The sequence below is a fragment of the Augochlora pura genome, chromosome 9 (genome assembly GCF_028453695.1).
Source record: "Augochlora pura isolate Apur16 chromosome 9, APUR_v2.2.1, whole genome shotgun sequence".
NCBI lineage: Eukaryota > Metazoa > Arthropoda > Insecta > Hymenoptera > Halictidae > Augochlora > Augochlora pura.
Window position 1 is genome coordinate 13,441,044 of NC_135780.1, and position 24,932 is coordinate 13,465,975.

The following is a 24,932-nucleotide window of genomic DNA, read 5'->3' on the forward strand; positions in this document are numbered from 1 at the left end:
CTAGTGTTGTGTTAAGGGATGTCTATTTTTCTTTAGTTAAATATTGTTGCGAACTCCATTGCCACACTATACGTGGCGGTATTTTATCTTTTGACTACCCCATTTACAATAGTGTCCCGAATATTTAGAATACCATAATTGCAACGACACAATCATTGCTCGATCACGACTGTCGACAGTCCGTGGGTACAACAATTCCTTGGCAACCCCTATCTTGAGCTATTTCCTTAGAGGTTGTCCACTTCAGGGCAGCATCGCAAGTCGTCGTAACAATACTTATATCTTTTATAAAATTGTAGGCCTCGCGAGCTGAACGCCCCATTGGTATACGCTTTGAAAATAAACTATACGCGGCTAATTAATTGGCTACGCCACGGTGAAGGCTGCGCCACCCTAATTGATGCAGGGGATGACTGGTCCAGACGAAAGTTGACTGATTCTGTGTTGCACAGGAGTCACCGCAGACGTCAGCTTCAGCATCGAGCCCGGCATCGACTTCGGCGCCCCGTAGCCGGCAAGTTGTAAGCGGTCCGCAAGCAGAATCCAGACCGAAGCCGGCCGAGCTTCACTGTCAATCCGGTAATTAGTTTGCACGCCACGTTTTTGGACCACCGCCGATCGAATTCGTACGCGTAAGAGCGCCGCGCGTCGGCGGCTTCGCCGGTTCGACCGCCGATCTTGCGAATTCATAATGCATGCCGCATTCGGGGCACGTTGCCCGCTCACGTAACCCATGACAAAATTATGTACTACAACGGGTGCTTTCGCCGGCGCGTTTTAAAGCGCCCGTAGACGGGAAGGAAATTACCCATCACCAGAAACGACGCCGCCTGCTCTACCCCGCGGGGAAATTTCAGCGAACACGGGCGAGAGAGCCCTGTTTGTAAATAACGCGTTCGCCGGGCCAATTCGTTGGCAATTGATAGCCGAAGACCGCGTACCCTGTTACGCCGCTACGCTGTCTGGATATTTATCAATGCGTCAACTTGATATGCCGATGCTCGACGCGCGGACCACCCTTGCGAGTATGCTACACGCTCTGTTAGGGCGTTTGCCGTGGAACGTCCGTTCGCGCGGGATTTTCTTCTTCGAATACATAAAGTCGGTCACGGAGGTGTTCGCTCGCATTTTGCAAGCTTGTTAACAGCTTTGCTCTTACAACTTGCGGTGAAAGTGTCAAAGAGTTCTATAATTCTAGATAATCGTATTTATAAAATATAATATGTATTATAATCAGAAATAATCAAATGAAAAGTACAAAATAAATAAATACACGAAATAGATAAAAAGAACGAAATACTCTGTAAATATCAATAAAACTCTTTGACAAACGCCCAACTTTGTTAAATAAACTAGAACGCAATAAATGATATTTTAATCGAATATCGTTGCACTAGGAACCGTTCTACGAATTTCAATTAATTTTATTCGGAGCGTGTAATATTCTATGAATATTTAGAGCCATTTGAACGATTATAAATTCTAGTCTACACAGATTGCACGTGTGCTGCCACTGGCAATAGTATTCACGTCGGATGATAATTCGCGTATCCTCTTCTATCTTTGTATATGTATATCACCGATATTAACTTTTGCTAACGTATCTATTGGAAATCGTCGAGTGTCTTCCACACTGTTTCGCAATGACATTATAATGTTCTCTTCGGAGAAGTGAAAACTTCATTGACCAATCCGTGAATTTCTAAAAGTCATAATAAGGCGCCCCGATATGGCGTATGCATATTCGAATAACGAAGCGTCATTTATGTATCTGGTTTGATTGAATTTTCACATGACTGCCGGCCGGACGATAACGATACGATTCATACGGAGAAATTATGCAACGAAATAAATAATTGAAATAATGAAACCGTGATTGACCCGACCGGGCCGCATTGATAATGCTTATTTTAATAATAATGCGTTATCGATGCGGAACTGTTTAGCTGGCAAATATTATTCTATGAATACTATGCACGAAATCTTTGCGTACTCTACGACAATGAACATTGTTGTTTCGTGAACGAAGAGGAATTCCCGTATTCCTGACATTTTCTACCTCTCGCGATCTAGAACGATCTTAAAATACACCTGCCAATTATACTACTCGACAAATCCAACCTACGCCCCTCTTATACCTCGATCACAGATTCAGTGAGACTGGAAGTACCGCCGTTTCAATACAAACAATAACTTTCTGTGTCAGGAAATACTTTTACCGCGCCGTTCTTCGACTTTGCAATTGGTTCAAATCACTTGAATATTTTTAAGCCTTTACAAGCACTAGTTATTTATAAAACTTGCATTGAAATAACAAGAAATTGTTTAAATTACATTTTTGAATGTTTATAGAGTAATTCATTGATACATTATAGTGTTATTTTAAACATTATTTCGACTAACGTGCTACTTTATTTTAGGGGTTGGTTTTCGCCACTTTGCTCGAAGCCAACTATTTCAAAGATTTCTTTCCACGAACTTAATACAAAGAACTAACGAAATAATAATTATTATTACTTAAAACCCCTTTATCTAAACTAGATATTTATTTCCTACTTTCATGTCAAATAAAATTCGATCAAGTCCGATAATAAAATAAGAAGGAAGTCAGCTGGTTTTCAGAGCAAGAAGAAGACAAATCGAGACGTCACGAGCACCGTGATACTTCTGCCAGCCGATGGTCATTCCCGACACGTAATATAGGTCTACAGTAGTTACGAAACGGAGAAGCAATAACCAACGAAACGAAATCGTTTCGTATCGCTTCGTATTCAAGATGGTCGGGCGGGCATCTCGTAAACGTGCGGCCGCATATAAAGACGGATGAAAGACACGGGCAAAGGCCAGTCAAATTTTTCGGCGCGAAGTTAACGGTCTTGGCCAGCGACTATGGGGCGAACGATAACGAGATCCTTGGTTCGTCAGCAAACTTTGAATATTATTCATTCGACGCGAACGCGAACGCGCGCCGGTTACCCTGTCGGTCCAGGCATCAGTCTTCGTTTGTTTCAAAACACCGTGTTCAAATTTAAATACTCATCGCTCGTTAAATATTCATTAAACATCCGTCGCCTCGAATCGGTTCGGGGGATATTGTTTGCTTCTGGCGCGGACCAGGTGTTCAGATTCTCCGATTATTGTGTCCTTTATTCAGTCCGGGCTCGCGGCCATCGGTACATTTTAAAGCGAACTTTCATTTGCAACGGCTTTAATTGTTCGCAAATGACGTAACGACGTCCTCAGATTTTTGTTTCAAGTGTATACTAGTTTACTAAGATCAATTTCGAATATGTGGATTACTTGATAGGAGTCACGGTGCCTAATAAATAAATAATTAAATGAATGAGGTGAGGCATTTTTAAAAAATTGTTAAAAGTCAAATTGTTGCCACGAGTCGCAAGTCACATAAAATGGAAATGCTATAAGTCAGAACAATTATTTCAGAGATATAATTAAAATAGCTTCGAGTGCAAAGGGTCGAAAGATAATAGAACAATTACTGAAAGGTTAAATTATTACATAGATTACTTTAAATTTAACTATTTTCATGAGAAACACATTCGGATTGTGACTCCTTTCATAGTAACCTACATATATGTACATCGTCAATCAGTCGTCGCCAAATTAAGAACGTGCACCGTGAAACACATAGCCACCCCTCGCAAACCCTTCACCGTTCGTTACTGTTTTCTTTGACGCGTCGCGTAGCGCGCGATCAGCGGAACGTCGGGTAAAATCGCACGGACAGCTAAGCCATTAATTGCTTTTCCATTTTCCAGTTGACCCTCGCGCTCCTCTGTATCGGACTGGCAACATCAGATTTATCACCATATAAACCAAGGGGATGGCGTCCTAATGGTCAACGCTTTAATCCCGCCAACAATCGATTGCATGCGTATTACGGGCCCCCCGGATTACCAGCCTATGAACCGCCAGACTCGACAAGCCACCCCCCGATTTTCACCAGCACCACCGCCGCCCCGAAAACCACGACAACAGCGAGAACCACAACGACGCCGCGTACCAGGGAGCCGACGACGCCCTCCGGCGCTCCCGAGGAAGACTTTGACACGAATCCGGCCGTGGCCATCGCGAATTCCTTCGCCTTCAATCGACCCGTTTACATTTACAACACCTACCCGTTCCTGCCCGGCCACGTTCTGCTCAAGTAACTTAAACCGTTCAACTATTCCGCGCCGAAATATCCTCTCGCAACATTGTCGTCGAATCGACGGCGCTTCGTCGCCGGAGAAAAAAATGGCCCCGCGGAAACGGTCCAGTTGTTCCTTCTTTTAACAAATACATGTGACATCGCTTTAGCTAAGCCGAATAGTTTTGTCGGCGCATACGGAATATTCGTTTCGGCGAGATCTACTTATATTTTATAATGTATTTTGCTATGTTTTTACGAGGCCGAGACGCTCGGCTTGATCGGATGAATGGGTTTGTCCTAGCGATAGAGAGAGAGATTGGAAATGTTGGGTGTCCTATTGAAGGAATTGCGATTCATTAACACTAGAACTAGCCACGTTGCACAGCCGGACTACTGACACGCTGATATCGCCGCGTGTCTCGCGCGATGATAGTTCGCTCTTAAACTACTCTATTCATGTTCCGGATTAGTGGTCATCAATCAGAGATTTCAATTGCCCCCACCGAGCAGTGTAACGTTAGCGAAATGTTGGGCTAATCGTCGCAAAGGGCGCAATTTATGCGAAGGCGTGGCGAATAAGAGAACGGTACGGCGGAACATAATTGTTTGTTAATAAAAACTAAGGCGGATTATTACGCGCGGCATGTTAAAGCCGTTTACGTATTTTGCGCAAGGGTACGCTTCTGCTGGGATCTCTTGCTCAAAGTACAAAGTCTTACCTCCAAATGCGATAGAATGGGAATTGGGATTACGAGAAAATCGATAAAGCCCTATTACATGAAAGGAATATTCGACGATAATAGGATGTTCGCTCCTACAAAGGGTTCTCCGCGATAAAATCCGGCGCGAAGATGTTGTCGAATATATAACTTAACTATCAAACTCGCAGCACTCATAAAATTAATTGGAACACGTGCTGCGTCCCATTATCGCAATAAAATTCGCCAGGAACGCCTCTATATCAAATAAAGAAAGTGTATTCCATCCGAAATCAAAATTGCGGAAAATAATATTCCATATGCGCCAATTTAGTTGTTCCTTTAAAAAATATTCGCGCGCAAGTACAAACTAAAATTAACACGATTCCCGTCTACTACTCTGTAAGCATTAAAGACCCAAACGTATTTATCAAACAATATCTGGCTCTTTTATTTTCCAACGTAGGATTCGTATAAAATAAATTACAAATGATCTTCATTCAAACGGATTTGAATCTGAATCGAATTCTAATAAATACGTGGCATTTACCATTAGTAATAATACAATCGTGAATTAAATAGAAGATGCTGAATGGAATGTTCTAACACTTCGTTTTTAAAAATGCGAACGCGGGAGTTCTCCGGCTCGGCTCGAATACGAAATCGAACCGACGTGTCCTTCGTAAATTGAAAATACCTCGGAAAAATCAATGGAGCGACGACTATTTATACATACACATATAGCGAATCCATCTGTTAACGTTAAAACGATCCTCGTACAATTAATATTCCATTCAGTTATCAACGTTTCAGGAAGCAACAACTATAAAACATTTGCATTAACATTCTACGATATAGGAAATCGTGTGTGCGCACGTAAGTATACACCTCGCCGGCGCTCCTTTCCGGAAGGGAAGAGGCGCCCGGTTTGTATTTATTCCTCCCCCGAGAACACCGCGCGCTGACAGTTTTCTCAAAAGGTGGAAATAACGCAGCGAATTTTCTGCATGGGACGTGGGCGCAATGCGATAACGTCGGGCCGCGCTATAAACGCGTTCTTTACACCGGTGTTGCGAGACACTTTTTCGAAAATTTCCATACAAAATATCCACGAGACAGAAAAAAAGAGATCCGATGTTCTTTGAGCAACGCGACGCGCGTACTACCAGGGCTCGGCGACGAAAACAACTTTCCTCGTCGTTTACCCCTTTACAAAACTATATAACGGCGCATCTTGCCGCGCGCATCGGTGCAACAGTGATTAGCAACTATTTCTATCGACACCGAGTTTCTTTCATACATTACTTTTTCGTGTGCGCGGTCTGCCGGCGGCAAACCTCGCCACAGGATAAAACGTCTCGAAGCACGTCAGACACGATAAAATCACAAACTCTAACCGAGATTCTAGTTTCTCTAAAAAATATACACACATATGTATTTATAACTCTCGCGGCATTTTTAAGAATCGCTAATGACGGACTACGATCGTCTACGGTGGTAATCTGATCTATTATTGCTAGCGTTCGACAGCGTACTCGCACGTATGCTACTTTGCAGTTAAACGTGTCGCTGACTTTCGCACAGAGTCTACTTAGCTGTCAACCCCATAAATGATTTTAACGTTGCAACATTCTTAGAATTAGATCCACCTAGACTAACAAATATATTGTCCTCTTAGATATGTAAAACACCTGTTTCAATTACACCGTTTATACTCTCTAATCGAACCGCTATAAAATTACTCTAAAAATAGTGTCGCGATCCGCGAGCTTAACGCGTTCACTGCTATCCTCTATAAAAGCCTGACATTACGCAGATAGACTGTGCTAAAAATCAAAGCGGCAGTGAAAGCGTTAACCATCTGGATACTGTATTATCAAACAACAATCTTTCTCGAAAACGATTCTACTGAACAATGTCCTATTACAATGTACTATTACAATTATTTTAAATTGACCAGTGTCCTATCTATCGAAGGAAATTGACAACCCTGTGTTTTCGGTTTCGACGCGAAGCCAGCGTTGAAATCATTCTCTTGAAAAATCTGCGGAATACCTCGGACCGTTTGAACTGCAAAGACGCTGGCCGTGGAAGTGTCGCTGCGACGTTATTGACTTCGATTGCAGGGATTCGTTGCGGTATCGTTAGAACGTGAGAAACAAGGACTGCGACGTCCTTTGGCAGGGTCCTCTGCGCGATACGCTCTCGACGTACAGCAGCGGCACGCTCTCCGAGTGTTCACAGCGGTCGGGACACTTGGCCTCGCGACACTTGCATCCGATGTCATCCTTAAGTTCGCAGCTTCTCGTGTAATGGTGATGCACGTTCGAACGCATCAGCCCCAGACTCGGATGCCGGTGCGGCTCGCCTACGTCCTTGTCCGCAGCCACGAAACGCGGGGCCAGGTAGTCGACGCCCGAATACTCTGCGAATCGCAAGCATGGTGGTTTCACAGACCGGCAAATTCAGATTTTCGGGCTCGCCGTGGGGGATGGTGTTCCTCCTCGCCCGGCAATCAGCGGACTCTCGCGGAAATATTTGCGGAGAAACGTGTGCTTGTTAAATATGCTGATCGATTTCGGGGCGATGCAACACGCGGGCAATGTTAGAGGAATCAACGGAGGGTGCCTTCACCTTGCTGTTAATCAGCTGGCAAGCTACGAGAATAGGTGAGTCAAGGGTTGTTGCGTTTGGTCAAGAGACGAAAGGATTTGTCGGAATTGTTTTTTCTCTTCCAAACTGAATGGCTCAATTATTATTTTTATATTTGGTGGTGACATTTTATAATAGACTTAATATAAACTTCTTAACCCATTCACTGCATAGGGATAAAAAAAAGTAATGGCGTCTAAAACAGATTTCTTTGAAATAGGGTGGCCAGTGAATGCGTTAAGTGAACAATGAAATAATTGACAGGGCAAGTACAGAAAAGCGTGGTTTTTAAATAGGTAACTAAATTCAAATAAAAATCTAAGAAACATTGACTGTAGTTATTATCATTATTAAAAGAGTGTTACTTAAATATTTAGTCGTTTCACAAAAAAACGAAAAATTGTAATAAAGCACTGACTTTGCCTTTTTACAAGTCAGTAGTGAAATCAGTTATATAATAAGTAATATAATAAGTAAGTTATATATATAAAAAAGCACAGCGCATATATTAAAACCAATTAAAAATTCGGCAATCCCAGATGCAAGAAGTAATTAATTATTTCAGTGACAGATTATCCAGATTAATTAGTATTATTACGCTAAAACTTGTTATAAAGCGACGCAAAGAAACCAGAAGTAAATGATGTTAGATTTAAAAATAGTGCAATTAAAGATTAGCAATTGCGGAGCCAAATTATGAACGAAAAAAAAATGATTAAACGCTTTTTCAGTCAAATTAACAATTTGATTAAACAACAGATGAAAAGCGAAAACAATGCATTAGAAGTTTTCAAAGCACCTGTATCAAGGGCATTAAAAAAGTTCCTGGATGTCATGAACGAATAAACACAACGGTGAAGTTCTGAATTTTGTTAATTACAAAGCATGGCGTTCTATTTATAAAAACTAACCGCTAACCCAGGAACGTTTCAAACGACCCTCGTATGTTTCACCAATTTCATGACCGTGATAGGAGTACCGTGCAAAAAAGGAACTGTGCAATTGTGAAAACATGCGAAAAATCCCAGTCCGGTGATGCAGCACGTAAGAGAAGAATAAATAGAGGCAATCGTTTGTTTGAGCAAAAGAATTATGCAAACATATCTCCTCCAAATATTGAATTCATTTTTACCAAGTGCTCTCTCCCTCTCTCTCTGTCCCCCTCGACAGCAGACGGATTCGTGTTTTATTTTTCCGAAAAGCTTTCCATGGAAAGTTTCAACCGCCTTCGTGAACACAGTTTACAAACTGACACGCACGTGTTTCAATAACCACATGGAGAAACAGACTCTGTTAGTTAGATGTGAAGGATGCACAAATACCTGTTTACCGACCATTCTGACAAGCCGCCTTATTATCCGCGTTCTCTCTAATACAGTTCTCGTCGTCGTCTTTAACGAACTTTATTAGGAACATCATCAGTGCTCCAACTATGGGTGGTATACCTGCTAGGAAGAATGGCAGATCGTAGCTACCTAAAACAACAAATTGTAAAATTTATATTATAATATTATAATGCCTTATTAAATTATAATACCAAGGTTGTGTCAATGACAAAAATTGATCAAATTAAAAAGCTCCTTGACATTGGCAACCGCATCAACAGAGGTGCATGAATATCGAGATAAATGGAACGAATAAAAATGATCGACTATATTTACCAGTGTGATCATACAGAAGACCAGCGATTGGCGGACCCACAGTCAGAGGTATCGAGCACATGCCCAACAAGAATCCAATGGCTTGAGTAGCTCCCTCTCGGCCGCATATATCGAAGGCGATGGGACCCAGCAGGGATATAAAACAGCCATCGAACAATCCCATTGCCAGAGAGATAAGTAACAACACCATAAAGGAAGGTGTGACGGGGAGAAGCATGGTAAGCACGCCAATGCTAATAAAAGATATCTGAAACGAAAGAAAAATTCGAACAGAATGTAAAACATTTGCAAAAATATTATAACCGGTTCACTAAAGGCGCAACATTATTGATTTACCTGTTGCAAAAATATTCGGTCGACTTTCGGCAGATCGGCGATGTAGCCGAAAATCAATCGACCCAGACCCGACGTGATGCCGATGCACATGATCGGTAGTTTCCCGTCCGCGTCCTTGAATACTGTCTCAACGAATTTCCCTATATGAACATACGGGACGAAATACCTGAAACGAACATTCTCATTGATCTGCGAAGCCCATGTCATTTTATACGGTCGACGCTTTCGCTGCGGTCGTTTCTTTTACAATGGTTTGAATTACACGGCGTGTAACTTGATTGCCGCCGCGAAACGAGTTCCACTTTCGCAACCGTGGCCCGAGCTGCAACGTTTCCGCGGCGTCTGAAATTATTTTATGCGACAGCTCCCTATTGTCTCGATATCAACGGCGGCTGTCGCCGTGTCGCCCGCGAAGCTGAACAGCTTAGCGAACAAGACGTGGAAAAAAAGAGATTCCCCTCCGACGATCACGCGATCGTTCGCGCGAAAAAGCTGCAGCGATAGCATCGGCGCGGATCGTTCGCTGTGATTTCTCCTCTAGCCCGGGGTGTCGCTGTACTAACCCGAACAGCGCCAGGGGAATGGAGCTCGCCCAAACCACGTATCGTTTCTTCTTCCATATCGAAACGTTCACGATCGCTTTCACGCAGCTTTTGATGTCCGACTTCGACTTCAGCTGATTCCTTGGCTCGGGCGTGACTAGAAAAGTAATTACGTGTAATTCGCCGCTTTGCCAGTCGATGCGAAAATAATTGCCACCTCCAAACTACAATTTTCTACGATATCAACGCTTCACCGCCAAGACGTCCGCATTAATTTACAATTTTCTAAGGGGAATAACACGCGAAATGTAACAATAGCGAACGCTCGCGACATGATTCTCAGGACGTTAATTGTAACGAATGTTCGGTGTAAACTACAAGCTCGGTTTTCAGGCTCGTTATAAGCGCGTTGTAATCTTCACCGGGTCATGCGGGTAACAAGACAAGCAGCCTAATTAGTCAACTTCGATTAAAATCTGTTTTCTGCGAGGTACCGCGTCGATAACGTTAGACGTTATTCGATGAATAGCTCGGTGATCCTACAAACGGAAACAATATGTATTTAATTAATTACTTCCTGAGTAAATTGTAATAAAACCGCCTTGTTATTTTTATAAATTATTTTCGAAACTCTTACTATGATAATATAAACGATTTCAAAAAATTATAAAGCAATTGCATCTAGCGTATCGCCCACGCATCTTTAGAAACCCGTATGCTAATCTACCACAAAGTTGCGCTATAAGTCACGGCGAACAATTCTCGCCATAGGTCAGTCGATAGAGGGGGGAAATAAGAATAACAAGGAGACACCGAACAGTAAATTATTCCCGGTGGCTATTCGTCCGTAGACTGCAGACGTATTATGCAAATTTCCCGTTTCCGCGAAGTGTTTGCCGAAAACTGGCGCGCGAGCCGCAGAGAAACGGTGAAGCCGGGGCTATCGTAGTTATAAGTTATACTTACAAGGGATCGGTTTGAAAAGGATCGCGCAGGCCATAACGATCGCAGTGAGCACGGCCAAGGATCTCAGCGCGCCTTCTAATCCGAATCGGCGGAGTATCACCTCGATGAAATACGGCATGAGGGTGGTGAATATTGAACTTCCAGCTGTGACGATACCGTTCACCAGACCCAAATATCGTTTGAAATAATGCCCGAGGATCGCCAAGCTCGGCGTGTAAGCCAAACTAGCGCCGAGTCCGTACATCACCCCGTAGGTCAGATAGAGCAACGCCACCTGAATGAAAGAAAGAAATTATTACGAATTCAATCTCTCCCTTTTTATGGAAAATTATTCCTCCGGTACAGTGTTCTATCTAATGTCAATATTGGATCTACGTAGCACTAAAAATTACTATTTTACATTACTTTATAATTATTACATTACGTAATATATAATACTATAGTAATACGATAACATATATCAGGACCGTATATAATTAAAGTACCAAAGTTACAGTCTACCAAATAATTAAAAATCGTCACAATGTAGAATATACAATCTACAATATTATAGTACATGTATATTTGCATTAAAATTTATACATTACAATATATAAAAAACGATACAAAAATTGAGAGAACAATTTGTCTTAATGTCATCATCATATAATCATAAATCGTTTCACCACCCCCTCGGTGATAATAAATTAAAAAGTCGGTTATTTAAAGTCGATTAAAGCCGAGAAAATGCAGAAAATCACCTTGTCGGAAAACATCGACGACAGAAACATCCCGCCGGATGCTAGAGCACCACCCAGAAACGTTGTCATCTGGATGCCAATTTTGTCGGTGAGGATGCCAGAGACCGGCGATAAAAAGAACGTGGTACCAATGGTTAATGATCCAACCAAAGCTATAGTAAAAATACATTCGGGCATCAGTAGATATAAACAATTGCGCTTCCTTAGAATTAATCGTGCTGGATGAGTTTGGCATGAGTTGCATCTGTTAGCGAATCATTCAATGATAGCGACGCAATGCTGAATTACATAAAATATTTTACTGTATTAGCATTTGTCGTTTATTTTATATCGACGGAATGTTAAGTTAATTTATTTCATTCTGATAAAGTATGTTTGCACTGTAACAATTTTAAACAAGTCGAGTTTGAAAATAAAACAGTAGTTTTATTCAATATTATTTATATTATATTAAAATAATATTAAAATGAGATTGTTCTATTTTAATTGAATGGTGAAAATATAAGAAAATATAAAACTTAATATTAAATCAATTAATATTGTATACATGATATATGCATGCACTTATGTTCTGAAGTTTAAGTATAGCCTCTGCTAGGTTACGGAAAAGTGGGTTGCAAATTAATGTCACGTTAATAAACAATAGAAGATCTTGGCGCATGATCTTAGACATCGTTCATTGCCCGCATTGCCTCGCAAAGGTCTAGTTTTCCTTCAAAGAGTAACTACCCCTAGATTAATATTATTTGACCCTCGTTACTATTAATGTCCCACGTAATTGTCGACTAATTCAGATCCAGGTTGTCCCGAGCATTGACTCTACGGACGATTAGGCTGATCGATCAGGTTTAATTGATATGCAACCCTAAGTAGTTATTTCATGCCGCGTTTAACAATGATTAAGCCTAAGAAACGGCCAATACGCAGAATTCAGCGTCGAAGCGCGGCGTTTGCATATTCAGGCCACGGACAAATTAACAAACGGAATTATACTGCACGTTATTGGCATTCTTATCGACAGAATATGATCCCGTGGCTTACATAATTTGCTAATTGTTCGTAAACATCTGCGCTGCCAATTAAATCGCTTGCACCGAGTTCAAAGCATTCTTTTAAAAATCGCTATATTACTAAACTCCCTTTTACATATGTTTAAACAAATTCGAATTAAAGGGAAATTTCTTTGGCCAATTAAAAGATTACTTCCTGTAATAAATATAATAAAAATACTGCCAAACGCGATAAAATAGAGATAAAAACGGTATCTCCACCCTCAACGATTTAGTTAAAAAATAATGTAACTATGCTCCTAAATTATTGTAATATATCCAACTCTGTCGTATAACATTTCCAGTCGAATAGTCGAAGTATTTTTACTCCAACTGCCTCTGTTTTTCTTTTTCGCAAAAGTGGAGCGACGAATTTATTATAATTTCCGGTTCTGCCGAATTTTTTGAACGTGTCGCTGGAAGAAAAGATCCGCAACAACGTTGCTTTTATTTATCTTTAAAGCGATTGCGAGGGATCGATAGAAAAACAGACCGGAAACAAATGAAAACAAAATGTGAATGAAGCGGAGACGGTTCAATGATCCGTCGTTAAAACTAACTATTAGATAATACGTTATCGACGGAAGAATTCGTAAATACTAAAAAATGGGAAGATAACGCGGTTCGTTGACTGCGCCGAACGACCACGTGGGACAGAGATCCAATAGAAGCAAACAGCGTTACTTTTTATTTCTCTTTTAACCGCGAGCATCTATTGTGCTCGTTTCGATTGCCTAGAAAAATATTACGCGACAACGACCAGCAATAAAGTATCTCTCCATTGACGAGATTTTCCCGATCGGTCTTTATTAATTCAGAATCATTGGAATGAATCGCGTGCCCCGGTCTAAACATTTTCTCTAATATCACGGCGATTCAGCGATGGTATGCGAGCCAGTGGGATACAGAAAATGTCGCCATGCATCGAAGCCGAGAAAAATATTGCTCGCACATGCGTACCATATAATCGTCGTGCATAATTCTCTTGTAAACGGAGAGACGACAGGGCGGCTTAATTTTTAAACCGCATATTATCCCCAACATTGTGCTATTTGTTTTATTAAAATAAAAAATAGAAACTAAACAGCGACGCTGAAAAGTCTACTTTTTCATTAAACAATTAACGGTAATTTCTATTAAAAATAAATAAGATAACCTAGGCGAAGAATTACAGTTTCGAAAATATTTAAAAATGAAATTCATTTCACTAGCGAAACGTTAAAAATTGTTCCGCCGGTACGAAATGTTAAACGCGCGAAAAATTTAGGATACAGCGAATACATTAACCGTTCGCCGTGTTTTACGGTGTATTATAATGACGTGAAAAAATTCGAAACAATGACCTACTATGCAGAAAATTTGCGGCGCCGTGAAAATATGAAATAATAATGACGAAACTGTTATTCGCGTGCACGTGGAGCACACTCCGCGTTAAATATCCATAAACACGTTAACTGCTGAAAGTTTCACCGTTAAGGCGGCATAGTAATAATAAAAATTCCGAGTTAAATTTCTGTACGAGATAATGTACTATATTCTATGTATTATACATCAAATATAGATGTATACATGCACTGCAAACATTTCCACAAACAAAAGCAATGCTATAAATTTACAATTAACCCCTTTCACTTATTTCGGATAGAAAATCAATTTAAAAATGCAACCAAATTCTTTAAAATTGGAAGAAAGTTTAAATTCACCCTTATCGAACCACCACATGGTCGTGAAAGTTTCATGAATGTAAAAATTATCTAATTAAAATCCCAATCCACCATCGCGCGATTCAAAGATCTCAGAAGAACGTCGGCACTCCTCGGCATCGCGTACAATGCACCGGTAAAAATGATCGTGCGAGCGCATTGAACCATTCTAACGAGTGCCAGAGCCCAGAAGCGGAGCTATTACAGCAACAATTACATTCAAACAACAACGTTATCGCGGCGTGAAATCATGGAAGTTGATCAAACAAGACTCACCAGCCTTCGAAGACGCCGCGGTCTCGCCGGACTCCAGCAGCCGTTTCTGCAGCTCCAGGTAGATCAGCGAGTACGTGTTAATGACACTGAACAGAACACCGTTGATGATGAAGCTGCCGATCATGATCATCCACGCGCGCATCCCTCCGTCCGGCGGTGCGACGTTGTTCGGCCGGCTCGCTTCCGGATCGTGCCTCGTGTTGTTCGTCAACGTCTGTTCGGTGTCGTCCATGCCTGTCTTCTTCAACAGCCCGGTGCTCCCGATCTTCACAGAGACGGACCTGCTGTCCGGCTCCAACAAAGGATTCCCTTCCACGCTCACGTTCGAGTTCTCTTCCGACGGCTGGCCGTCCCGCGCGTCCTCGATCGCCCCGCTCGAAACATCGCTGGAACTTCGCTTGCGTTCGGCATTCTCGGCGAGCGTCATCGTTCACTTCGTTTTTGATCCACTGCACCGTCCCGGTCCCGAGGGTGTCTGCGACCTGCAAAAGGGAGAGAGAACCGCCGTCCAGTCTCTGCTCTGCGCTTCTTTTTCTCTTCCGATCGCTTCGGTTCGGAGCCGACCGAACCGTTTGCTAATGGACGCATTTTTGTGGGGAGCCAAAGATGCTATGATTATTCAATTTTTAGTTTTAGTAAAATAGCCTTTTAAATAATAAAATAACCGAAAACGATGCATCGTCCAGCTTAAATAGACGATGCAAAATATTGTCAATGTTCATGCCACAAGTTGGTCCTTGAATTAATGTACAGTATCATTAACCCTTTGCACACTCGAAGCGATTTAACTACAAATATAAGGCAATTCGTCTATCTTGTACTATTTCTATTTCACGCGACAAAGTGTATTTTCATAGAAATTGATTCTCATACCAAGTTTCACATCAATATTCATTGATTCAGCATATGTATAAACATTAGTGACGAACAACGTGTTAAGAGCGTCGAGTTTTGCGCATAGCGCCGAAAGCCGACTAGAATATCATTCCGGAAGCTGAATGGGGCGTACATATGTATATCCCAGCGAATTGGTAAAAGCTTTCTGCGAGATCAAAGCATCAAACGAGACACAGGGAAACACAATACGCGGACGCGTTGCACACTGCCCGGGGTCTCTTTATTTATGTTTTACAACGAGCACGGTGATCCGCAAAATTATGTCGAAGCAGTGTACAGTCTCGCCTGATTAGAGGAGACGACGGCGGATGCGTTTTAATTACCTCCGGTTCGAATGGTTCTTGGAACGGGCACTTCTTAATGCTCGCGAACGACAGTTCTGTATTAAATAACCGAGTGACGTGAACTCACGAGACTGATAATGCCTCGTAGGAAAATATTGGGACAACTTAATCGCGTTATCGGTGTGACGTCGATATCTGCATATGGAAACGTATACGATTCGACGTGTATTAGAAACGATTCGGAAAAGTTGATATTTTTATGGTATGTACGTCAGCGGAAAAGTGAAGACGGTATCAATACTTTTTACTAGTTGCGACTATACTATACGCTTGACTTATGTGGGCACCTGACAGTGTTAGACGTACTGTCGTGCAGGAAGCACAAGCGTAATGATAAGAAGTTATAGGCAAATAGAGATAGCTTTCAGAAACGAGTTTGGAACAGTTCGAAGAAGTTGGAACTTTTAACAACGGCATAATAATATCTATTCAATTGTGTCAATTGCTCTTTATCGCCGGCTGTCGTATCTGCGATTAAAAATGGACGGGATTAATAGATTAATATTTTTATCGGCTCGGTAATAAGTAGACCACGGATTTTTATACGAAATTAATATTGCCCGAGGTAATTTTAAAACACGTATTATACTTGTTCTGGTTATTCTTTCCAAAAATAAAATAAAATTGTTTAAAATATCCCAAATTCGCAGTGTTCTCGTTTCGCGTTATTAGAACTGCTAGTTTGATCAACACGTCATTATAAATAATAGAAAATGGCGGAAAACCGTGAAGGAGTTAGAGCTGTTCGAGAGTTTAATCCGATGATGCGGACCTCAAGCTTTCCCGAGGAAGAGCTTTCGGCAAAATCTAATGTACCTCTGCCCAGGCCAGAAAATCGAAGCAGTTCCTTTCTCGTGTGTAACAGAATTTGATATCGAGAAATCCGAAGAGTCTCACAAATGTATTGCTAATATGAAATTTCATCTAGTAATAGGTGTTACAACTACGGTTACAGACACCGTTTGGTCTCTCCTCGATTATCGATATCAGTCGCCACGGGTGATTCAACTTTTCGCGTTACGTTTACCTTATTTAGCACCTTCTCGCGCGCCTACGTTCGCTTAAATCAACGCTATCGATACGTAGCATAATCTCCGCGTTGTTATCGCTTATTGAAAGCAAATAAAAAATCATTGCGTCGATCGACGAACGATGAACTAATTTTAATTTTAAAAACATGCAGAGAAACAAGTATATGATAAGTATATTTTTAACGAAGCTCCTAACTCTATTTTAACAGTTTATTGCGTTAACTGTGCTTGTGCATATTTAATATACATTGCAGAGTCTCGATTAGTGCGACACGAATATTCGGACGTGGACGTGTTTCCATTTGCTCAGCGACTGAGTCAGCAACTGGCCGACACTGATTCTGTCCGCACTAATTGTTCAGCACATTAATGAAAGCAACTTTGATATCAATAACACGAGAAACAGTAATCTTCTTGATATTATTAATAAATTCCGATCGCAATAATTCTCCTTGTAAAAACTGTAACAGACGGTAAATATAAGGCTAGAGACAGGCATGCGCGAACAAGTAAAAGGTGACAAGGTAACAAAGATAACAAACAGGTAAGAGGTGTTGGTTTTGTTTCTCTTTCCGGTTGTGCAAAAGGTTAATGGAGGATAATCGCGGTACCCTTATGTGAATACGATTTGACTCGATACATACATCTTGTACAATGCACGCTCATCCGACAAAGTAACGATTGCCAATTGAGACGGAGAAATGAGAGCATTACATTGTACCCACGTTGAAAACGTAGCAAATTTTGAGCGCGCTGCCTGCCCGGCTGCCAGAACATAATCAGATTATTTAAGCGGACCGTCAATGCAACTTTCTAAGAACATTAAATAGTCGAGTCTAATTCAGGCGAGCCACCGAACCTAATGATAATATAATGGAGCCAGCAAATGATATCATAATATGTAGACGGTTAATACTTGGGGAAAAAAAGGAACCAAAGACGTCTTTGATTCTACAGCGAAATAAATTCTACTTGTAAACAAATTCGAAACTGAAACTACTGTGATTTTCACGACAGATTAAAATTTGCCATCTGCGTGTGCATCCAAAAATTATGGTTGCACTCCGATTAAAATGAAGATTAACATTTTGTTCCACCGATCGTCACTCGGGTAATTGCAAACCTTGTGGACTAAACAAATGCCAAGCTAAGCAAGATCAACGCATTATTTATGCGCATATTTACCAACAAGATAACAAACGAGTTAAATTGGTTGTCAGAATTCCTATTGTACGTTTGCTTATCTTGTCCGCGCTGATTCACCGTTTGATACTCTTATCAGCAAATGTATTTTTATCGTATTAATATGTTTGCGTAATCGACAGCCTAACATATCTGTTTACAATCGTATTTACTGTGATTTAACTAATGACATGTGACAGAAGAAAGCGCCAATCAATTTTTGAGAAGATTAAATACTCCTGCAATTTTATACGACCATTTTTATAAATATCACAATCGTCCATATATTACTTTATAAAGAAAAACAGAAGCTATGAAACGAATGTGCTGATGCAAATAAAAAGAAGAATGTTAGCTAGCAGAGAGTTTGCAAAGACAAGCGTTTAACATTAGTCTGACGATTAAAGGACGTTTCTCCTTCCTGCTAGGGCAGCTCACGTTCTTATCCACGAGTTAGAAACATTCGAGAAAATTACAGTCTTGTTAACCGCAAGTAGAAAAGTAAACACAACGATGATACTTCTCAAACCACTGTAGCGTAATTCAGAATTGTATGAGGAAGCTTAATAATTAGGTAACTACAACCGCCTCGTCGGTTTTGGATGATAAACCGCGCTAACGTCGTCATACTAATTCTGTAGAACTCTCATACGATTGATCAATGAATATTTACAATTCCAAAATTGACGTCATTTCAAAACTCAATTGTTTCATCGAATAAGTCGACTGTAGTATAATAGTAAAAATAGTAAAAAGTTACAGAGTTCTTTTATATCAATTTTTCTTCGTATCTAGCACAATGTTGCATACGTATATACAATGGATATCAGTTTAAACAGCTTTTATCGTACAATAATTGCGCAGTATATATCCGACACTGACAGACATATCTTCTTGTTACGATTTATGACACAATATGAGCAAGATATGACGATGTTTTTATTCATAGCCGCAGTGGACATTATGTAGAACTGCAGAAAATTTCTATGTACTTTAATTGATGTTAGAAAATGACGTCGTCGAGGATCAAGCAAGTTTTCATATCGATCTAACAAGAACTATTGAATAATTAAAATTATTGAAATATTTTTATTTCGTATAAAGAACCACGGTCTATAGATAATGTTATAGTACGAAAATTAATGACGATAACTAGCCAGAATTGTAGTCAATCTACTCTGTACCGGTATTCGATAAAAGTGAGCAACACTCGGGCAAGAACAATGCAAAGAAGATAGTCGGATCGTTGAAAACAATTGCAACGTAAAAGACACTGTTCGAGACAGTCGATATTATTCACCAGTCCACCCGTGTCTCTTTGCGTAAAATCATCGAATCTGTTCAGTTTAACCTTGACATTCATCTGCATTCGTATTGATTGGCCCGAGCATACAAACTACATCGTGCACGACTCCCATGTTTATTAACCACCGATTAACCTTCTCACGCGTAGCACGCCGTCAGTCATTGATAACAAAGCCTGTCTTTCTGAAGAAGGAAGCCAGTTGGTAGTGACCAGTGACGCATCTTCGGCGCAAAGGAACAATTCTTTATAATTGAATGAAGCATTCGCCGACTATTACAACAATTGCGGTGTACTCATCATATTCTGATACCTCTTGAAAGTTTTGTTGCGAGCCGTAAATAAACGTCTCGTCGACGATACAATTGTTGGAAAAATTCCATTTCGAACGAGAAGTCGAAGCTCGATAAATTCCGACGGGTATATAAACTTTTAAAACGGTAAATATAATATGTACCTCAATTTAAACGTTGTCTAGAGAATGAATCGCTTCTTTTCTGAAGATCGCTATTTTCTCATGTTAAAGCTAACAAGGGAAACAAAGTCCTTTATTATTCTGTCTATTAAAACGACCCTCCCACTAACGTAAATGAACAAAGTAAACACATTAGAACGCAATGGCGAACGGGATGGTTCCACAACGCACGAGTGATTCTTAGAACGCTTTATCGACCATGAGAATCATGAAATAAATTTCGAATAAATGTTCGTAGCGGCTAATAAATAGTAATAATGACCTACTCCGTTGACTAGGCGATTTTAACATTGTATTATTTTACAAAAGTAACGATAAAACGTTTACCCTGATCTTGAACAAGTGTTATTGCAATTTTGACCCAAGTAACACATACATTGAGTAAATAGCTCACATAAACGCATCTTTACTATCCGAATAGTCATAAACTGTCCATTGAATAAAACATCCTTCCAATTTATAAATACGCGCTATTTAGCATACGTTCATAAGCACAGAAAAACTGGCTGTAAACATTCATTAGTATGATAAAATGTAGAAATGACCGATAAGCGGATCCACGGTAGAAACCGCGCTCGGAAGAAGACCGCGACATGGAGCAAAATCAGTTGATTATTATCAATAAAATCCGTAAACCAGCGCCGCGGACATGTGCGGAGCGTTACCCTTGAATGAATAAGTTGTGCGACGGTGATATGCGCAAAACGATCAAACGTTCGTCGCGAAAACTCCCCCACTTCCACAAGCCGAGCGAACAAGGTGTCGCGCGTATGCCGGGTCGACATTTAAACTCGCGTTGCCTTAATCGTTCTCCGAACCCGGAATTATCCTAATCCCAGCGACCTCCGCGGCCGTTGGTCACGCGGTAGGACAATCAACGGCCAGGATCATCCCCGAGGAACACAAGGGTCAGCGGAGGCCTGCGATCCGAACCGGTTCGCAAGCGATAACGACAGACTCGAAGACAGAGCCGCCGATAAAGAAACGGTCGAGCTGGGTCACGAGGGACCGGCCGAGGGCCGGGAAGGGCGTAAAAAAATAATTTCTATTCGTGTTACCAGATTCGTGCTTCCCGTCGGGCGGAACCGTGTTTCGTAGCCACGTGTTTCCACGAGTCGATCGTCCTCTGAAGCGACGAGACCGCGGTTCCCTCGGCCGATCCGACCGACGACAGGGTCGAGCATAAACTAAGTGGCCGGTGCTATTCCCCAACGAACGAGAGGTCGAAAGTTCCGCGTTAAGAAGAGGACTAACGCGCCTAACGAGCGATAGAGCGAGCACGGAAACCGATGGGCTAAGAGGAAAGGGGCGGCCGGGCTTTGCAGTAGGAGTGCGTAGCTCGGCGGATTCCGAGATGCGACACCGTCCTCTGTCTCGTTTAACTAATCTTCTCTATGCCCCGTAACCGCCAGTTCTCCATGGGTTCTTCGTCTCTAAACACGATCAACCGACGCGCCACACCTATCATTGATCCGGGATCCACGCCCTTTCGGGGCCCACCGAAATTAGTCTCGCGGCTCTGCTGGCGCAACACCGCGCTCCAGTGTCGTCGGACACTATCGGACCTGGACTATACGCTATGCGACACCGTGAGACATTCGCAGAGTGCTCGGGAAGCGGAGACCTGTCACAAAAATCCAATTTTTCAACTACTACGTTTAGACAAATTTTTATACAAGATGGTAAGAGAAACAAGTAATCCGAAATCTATCGGTGGAATATCGATGGAAGTATCAAATAGATTAACTAATTAATTATTCAAATAATCCTCTTATTGTCCCCTCTCCCTAATAAATAGTCATGCGCCCAACACCATAAATAAAACCTACTGGTTAAGGGTTTATTTTACAACCTTGCTATATCGCTTCTCCTAACTATAAAAGGTGGGTGAAATATTAATATCAATTTTATCTGTTGAATTTACTAAATTAACTACTGCAGAAATTATAATGAAACTGTCGTTTGTTCAACTGTATTTAATCTTCCAAATTTCGACCAAATCGCAGCGTAATGCGATTTATGCACCATAATGCACTTGTCCCCTCGTTAAAACAATCACGAAATGATGTTCATTACTCTCTACACATAATCACGTGCATGGTTCGGAGTAAATATGGATTAGGTATGCTATACAATTATTATAAGCTAAAACAATTCGAGGAAACTAACTCGATTGCATGCAGTATCAATTCTTTTTTTTATCAAATAAAATAAATGAAGTATAAATGAACACTATGTCGTGATTATATATTGACAAAATTAGGCAGAAATTGATCAAACAGAAATAAGAAGTATAGTTCAAAGAAAATATGGCATAAAGTTTATTAAAAAAACAGTCTGCCCCGTTTCATACTTTTATCTCGTTCTATACCCGCTACGCTTTGATGAATTTTTAAAGGGTGCGAAAACATAAAGGACCATATAAATACGTAACAGCCAAAGCATAAAACGCGATCGAAAGTGCAGCGATTAAAAATTTAGCTTAATATCGAATGCCTTTGAACTTTGAAAGCGAATATTGTGATGCAGGTCGTAAAGGTAAAATTTTCAGTTGCAGTGAAAACAAAGTTCCAGCTAGAAATATTAACATTGCACGGCGGTGCCTTGCATTTCAAATTCACGGTATTTTCATTCTAAAGGGACACGTAATATGTTACATTTTCATCAACTGCAATTTTATTTTCACCTTGTTTTTTATGATGATCGAGCGACGAACTTCGATCATTTCATTGTAAAAACCGACCTCCACGAAATACCTTCCCGAACGCTAACTGGTTATTTTGTTTTAAGCTTGTTAACAGATTCATCGAAAAAAAAATAGCGGTTATAATTTTCAAGCTTCAAAAATTCCTGTTGCAAAATTGTTAGTATAAATAACAAAATAAAAAATTGTGTTTATTAAGGGACAGGTCACTTGAGACAAACACACGGGTTTTAATGATACCATGAAACATCAAAATGAAAAGAAAGGGATTAAACAATAATCAATTAAGTAAACATAATTTCCATTGTTACCTATTATATCTCCTGTTTTCAGAGGTAGAAACAAAATATTCTAAGACACTTTCCTCCCTTTCTTCATACCACAGTAGTCCATTACACTGTGTGACATCATTCTAAATGTGCAAGTGAAATTAGTTCTCTATAAAATCATGAGGAATGTATATTATCTTCTGTTATTATATAATTGAATGTTTAGTCTTGTTGCACATCGTCAATAAATACATAAATTAGAGTGGCCTCAATAAATAACTGCCAATTATTAACATTTATATAAAAACTTAAATAAGTCCATAATGTATGATAATGATCCATGAAAATGAGAAAAATGAAATCAAATTTTATCGCAGCAGCATTTCTAAATGCAAAGTTAATAACTTCTTCTAATTTTAAATAATAATGATACAATGGGAACAAAAGCTTTAATTGAAGTGAAAAGAATTCAATAACTTGGTAATATAACTTATATTATACTACTATACAGGAGAATAAAACAATCTCCATTAAATTATTTTCAAAAGTGCTACTTCATTGTCTAATTAATATATCACACTTATAGATGACAATATAATTAAAAATATTGTTTATTGTAAGACCTTATAATGTTACAAGAATGTAAATAAATTATAACATCGCGTTGAATGTTACAATTATTACACTTGTGATAATATGACGATGATATAATGTTACTGATGAAGTGAACATTCTGCAATTTCATGCTAAATCCATGCATACAGTTATTTACAACAATATTAGTAATAATAATAATTGTTTAAAATTTTATCCAACATAGTAGGAAATTGCAGAAGGTTTGTACACTGATTAATACTAAAGTACAGATGTAAGTAATGGTGCAGCATACTTATTTGATTAAAGCTAATATAAACATGTTTATTGAGACCACATTGCTTTGTTACGTCGACATTGCTAAAACAGTTTATTCTCTTACAATATTGCTACATGGTTACACAATAATTAAACGACGGTATTAATTGCATAAGCCACTGTAAAGAAAGTTAACTTGCAGAGAACACATTTTTATAATTTTCATCACATAAATTGTTAGAACACGAACTTAATTTCACTAATTTAATGTTAGTGAAGACTGACTCGTCTCAAAGGAGTGATAGAATGTTCGTGTAGCTGTCAGAAATGAAAATTTAATCGATAAAGTGACACGTACCGTATAACCTTATATGCGTATCACTGCATAATATCTTTATTTCAGTCTCTGTCTTGTAAACAATCATGCCTTTTCACAAAATAAGTGTCACGATTTACTAGTTGCCTCAACTAATTCTCCACAAAGCACTCAAATTATAATATATTTACAGACACGTGTGAGGCACAGCCATTTGAACATTTTGAAATGTTCGATTCAATCGTAAGTCCCTAGCGTCGCTCTGTTGCGTATTTTTTAGTGAGATTTGGGGATTTTTGTGGGCGGAGTGCTGAGACACTCTTCTCATGAATAATTTCTGTAGAAACAAATTAAATGAAAATATGACTTGGGCAGATTTAAAAAAAATAATTAAGTGTCTGAACTCTAAGAAAATGTATTCTGTAATCTCTGAATAAAATCTATCGTGTTTTATGGAGTTTAGAATATTCTTCCAGCTTTTTTTCTTCTTTCTCGGCCAATAGGAGAATTGAAGTCCTCCATCTAGACGCTGATTCGTCGGCTGGCTCGACTTCTGCTTGCAGCTCGATTATGATTGGTGGTAGCAATACTTCAACTCTGCGCATGCGTTGTCCTTGATTTCCGCTTTAAGTAACGGTCAAAAAGGAGGAAACAGGCACGAATTCAAGAAGAAGATCTTTTAGCCAAGGAAATAGAAATATTGTGAAATTATTCTCATGTTTGTCATATATTAATATTTGAAACAATACCTTCATAAGGGATTTAAAACTGTTCCTTTCTCTT

General features: G+C 40.0%; 1 protein-coding gene across 5 annotated transcripts; it reads right to left on the reverse strand.

Moving 5' to 3' along the window:
* Window positions 1-5,283: 5,283 nt before the first annotated feature.
* Kar (monocarboxylate transporter 10-like protein kar) lies at window positions 5,284-24,731 on the reverse strand. 5 transcript variants are annotated; one of them, XM_078190548.1, is made up of 10 exons: window positions 24,192-24,731; window positions 23,024-23,124; window positions 14,777-15,258; window positions 11,749-11,900; window positions 11,009-11,282; window positions 10,064-10,199; window positions 9,501-9,666; window positions 9,165-9,411; window positions 8,838-8,978; window positions 5,284-7,276 (listed from the first exon to the last, which is right to left on the reverse strand). In XM_078190548.1, the coding sequence occupies exons 3-10, from the start codon at window positions 15,201-15,203 to the stop codon at window positions 6,996-6,998; spliced, it is 1,824 nt and encodes a 607-aa protein (XP_078046674.1). In that variant the 5' UTR covers window positions 15,204-15,258; window positions 23,024-23,124; window positions 24,192-24,731; the 3' UTR covers window positions 5,284-6,995. The 5 variants fall into 5 exon arrangements, with proteins under 5 accessions (XP_078046674.1, XP_078046673.1, XP_078046675.1 ...); XM_078190547.1 differs by having other exon boundaries at window positions 23,024-23,150; XM_078190549.1 differs by lacking the exon at window positions 23,024-23,124.
* Window positions 24,732-24,932: the final 201 nt, after the last annotated feature.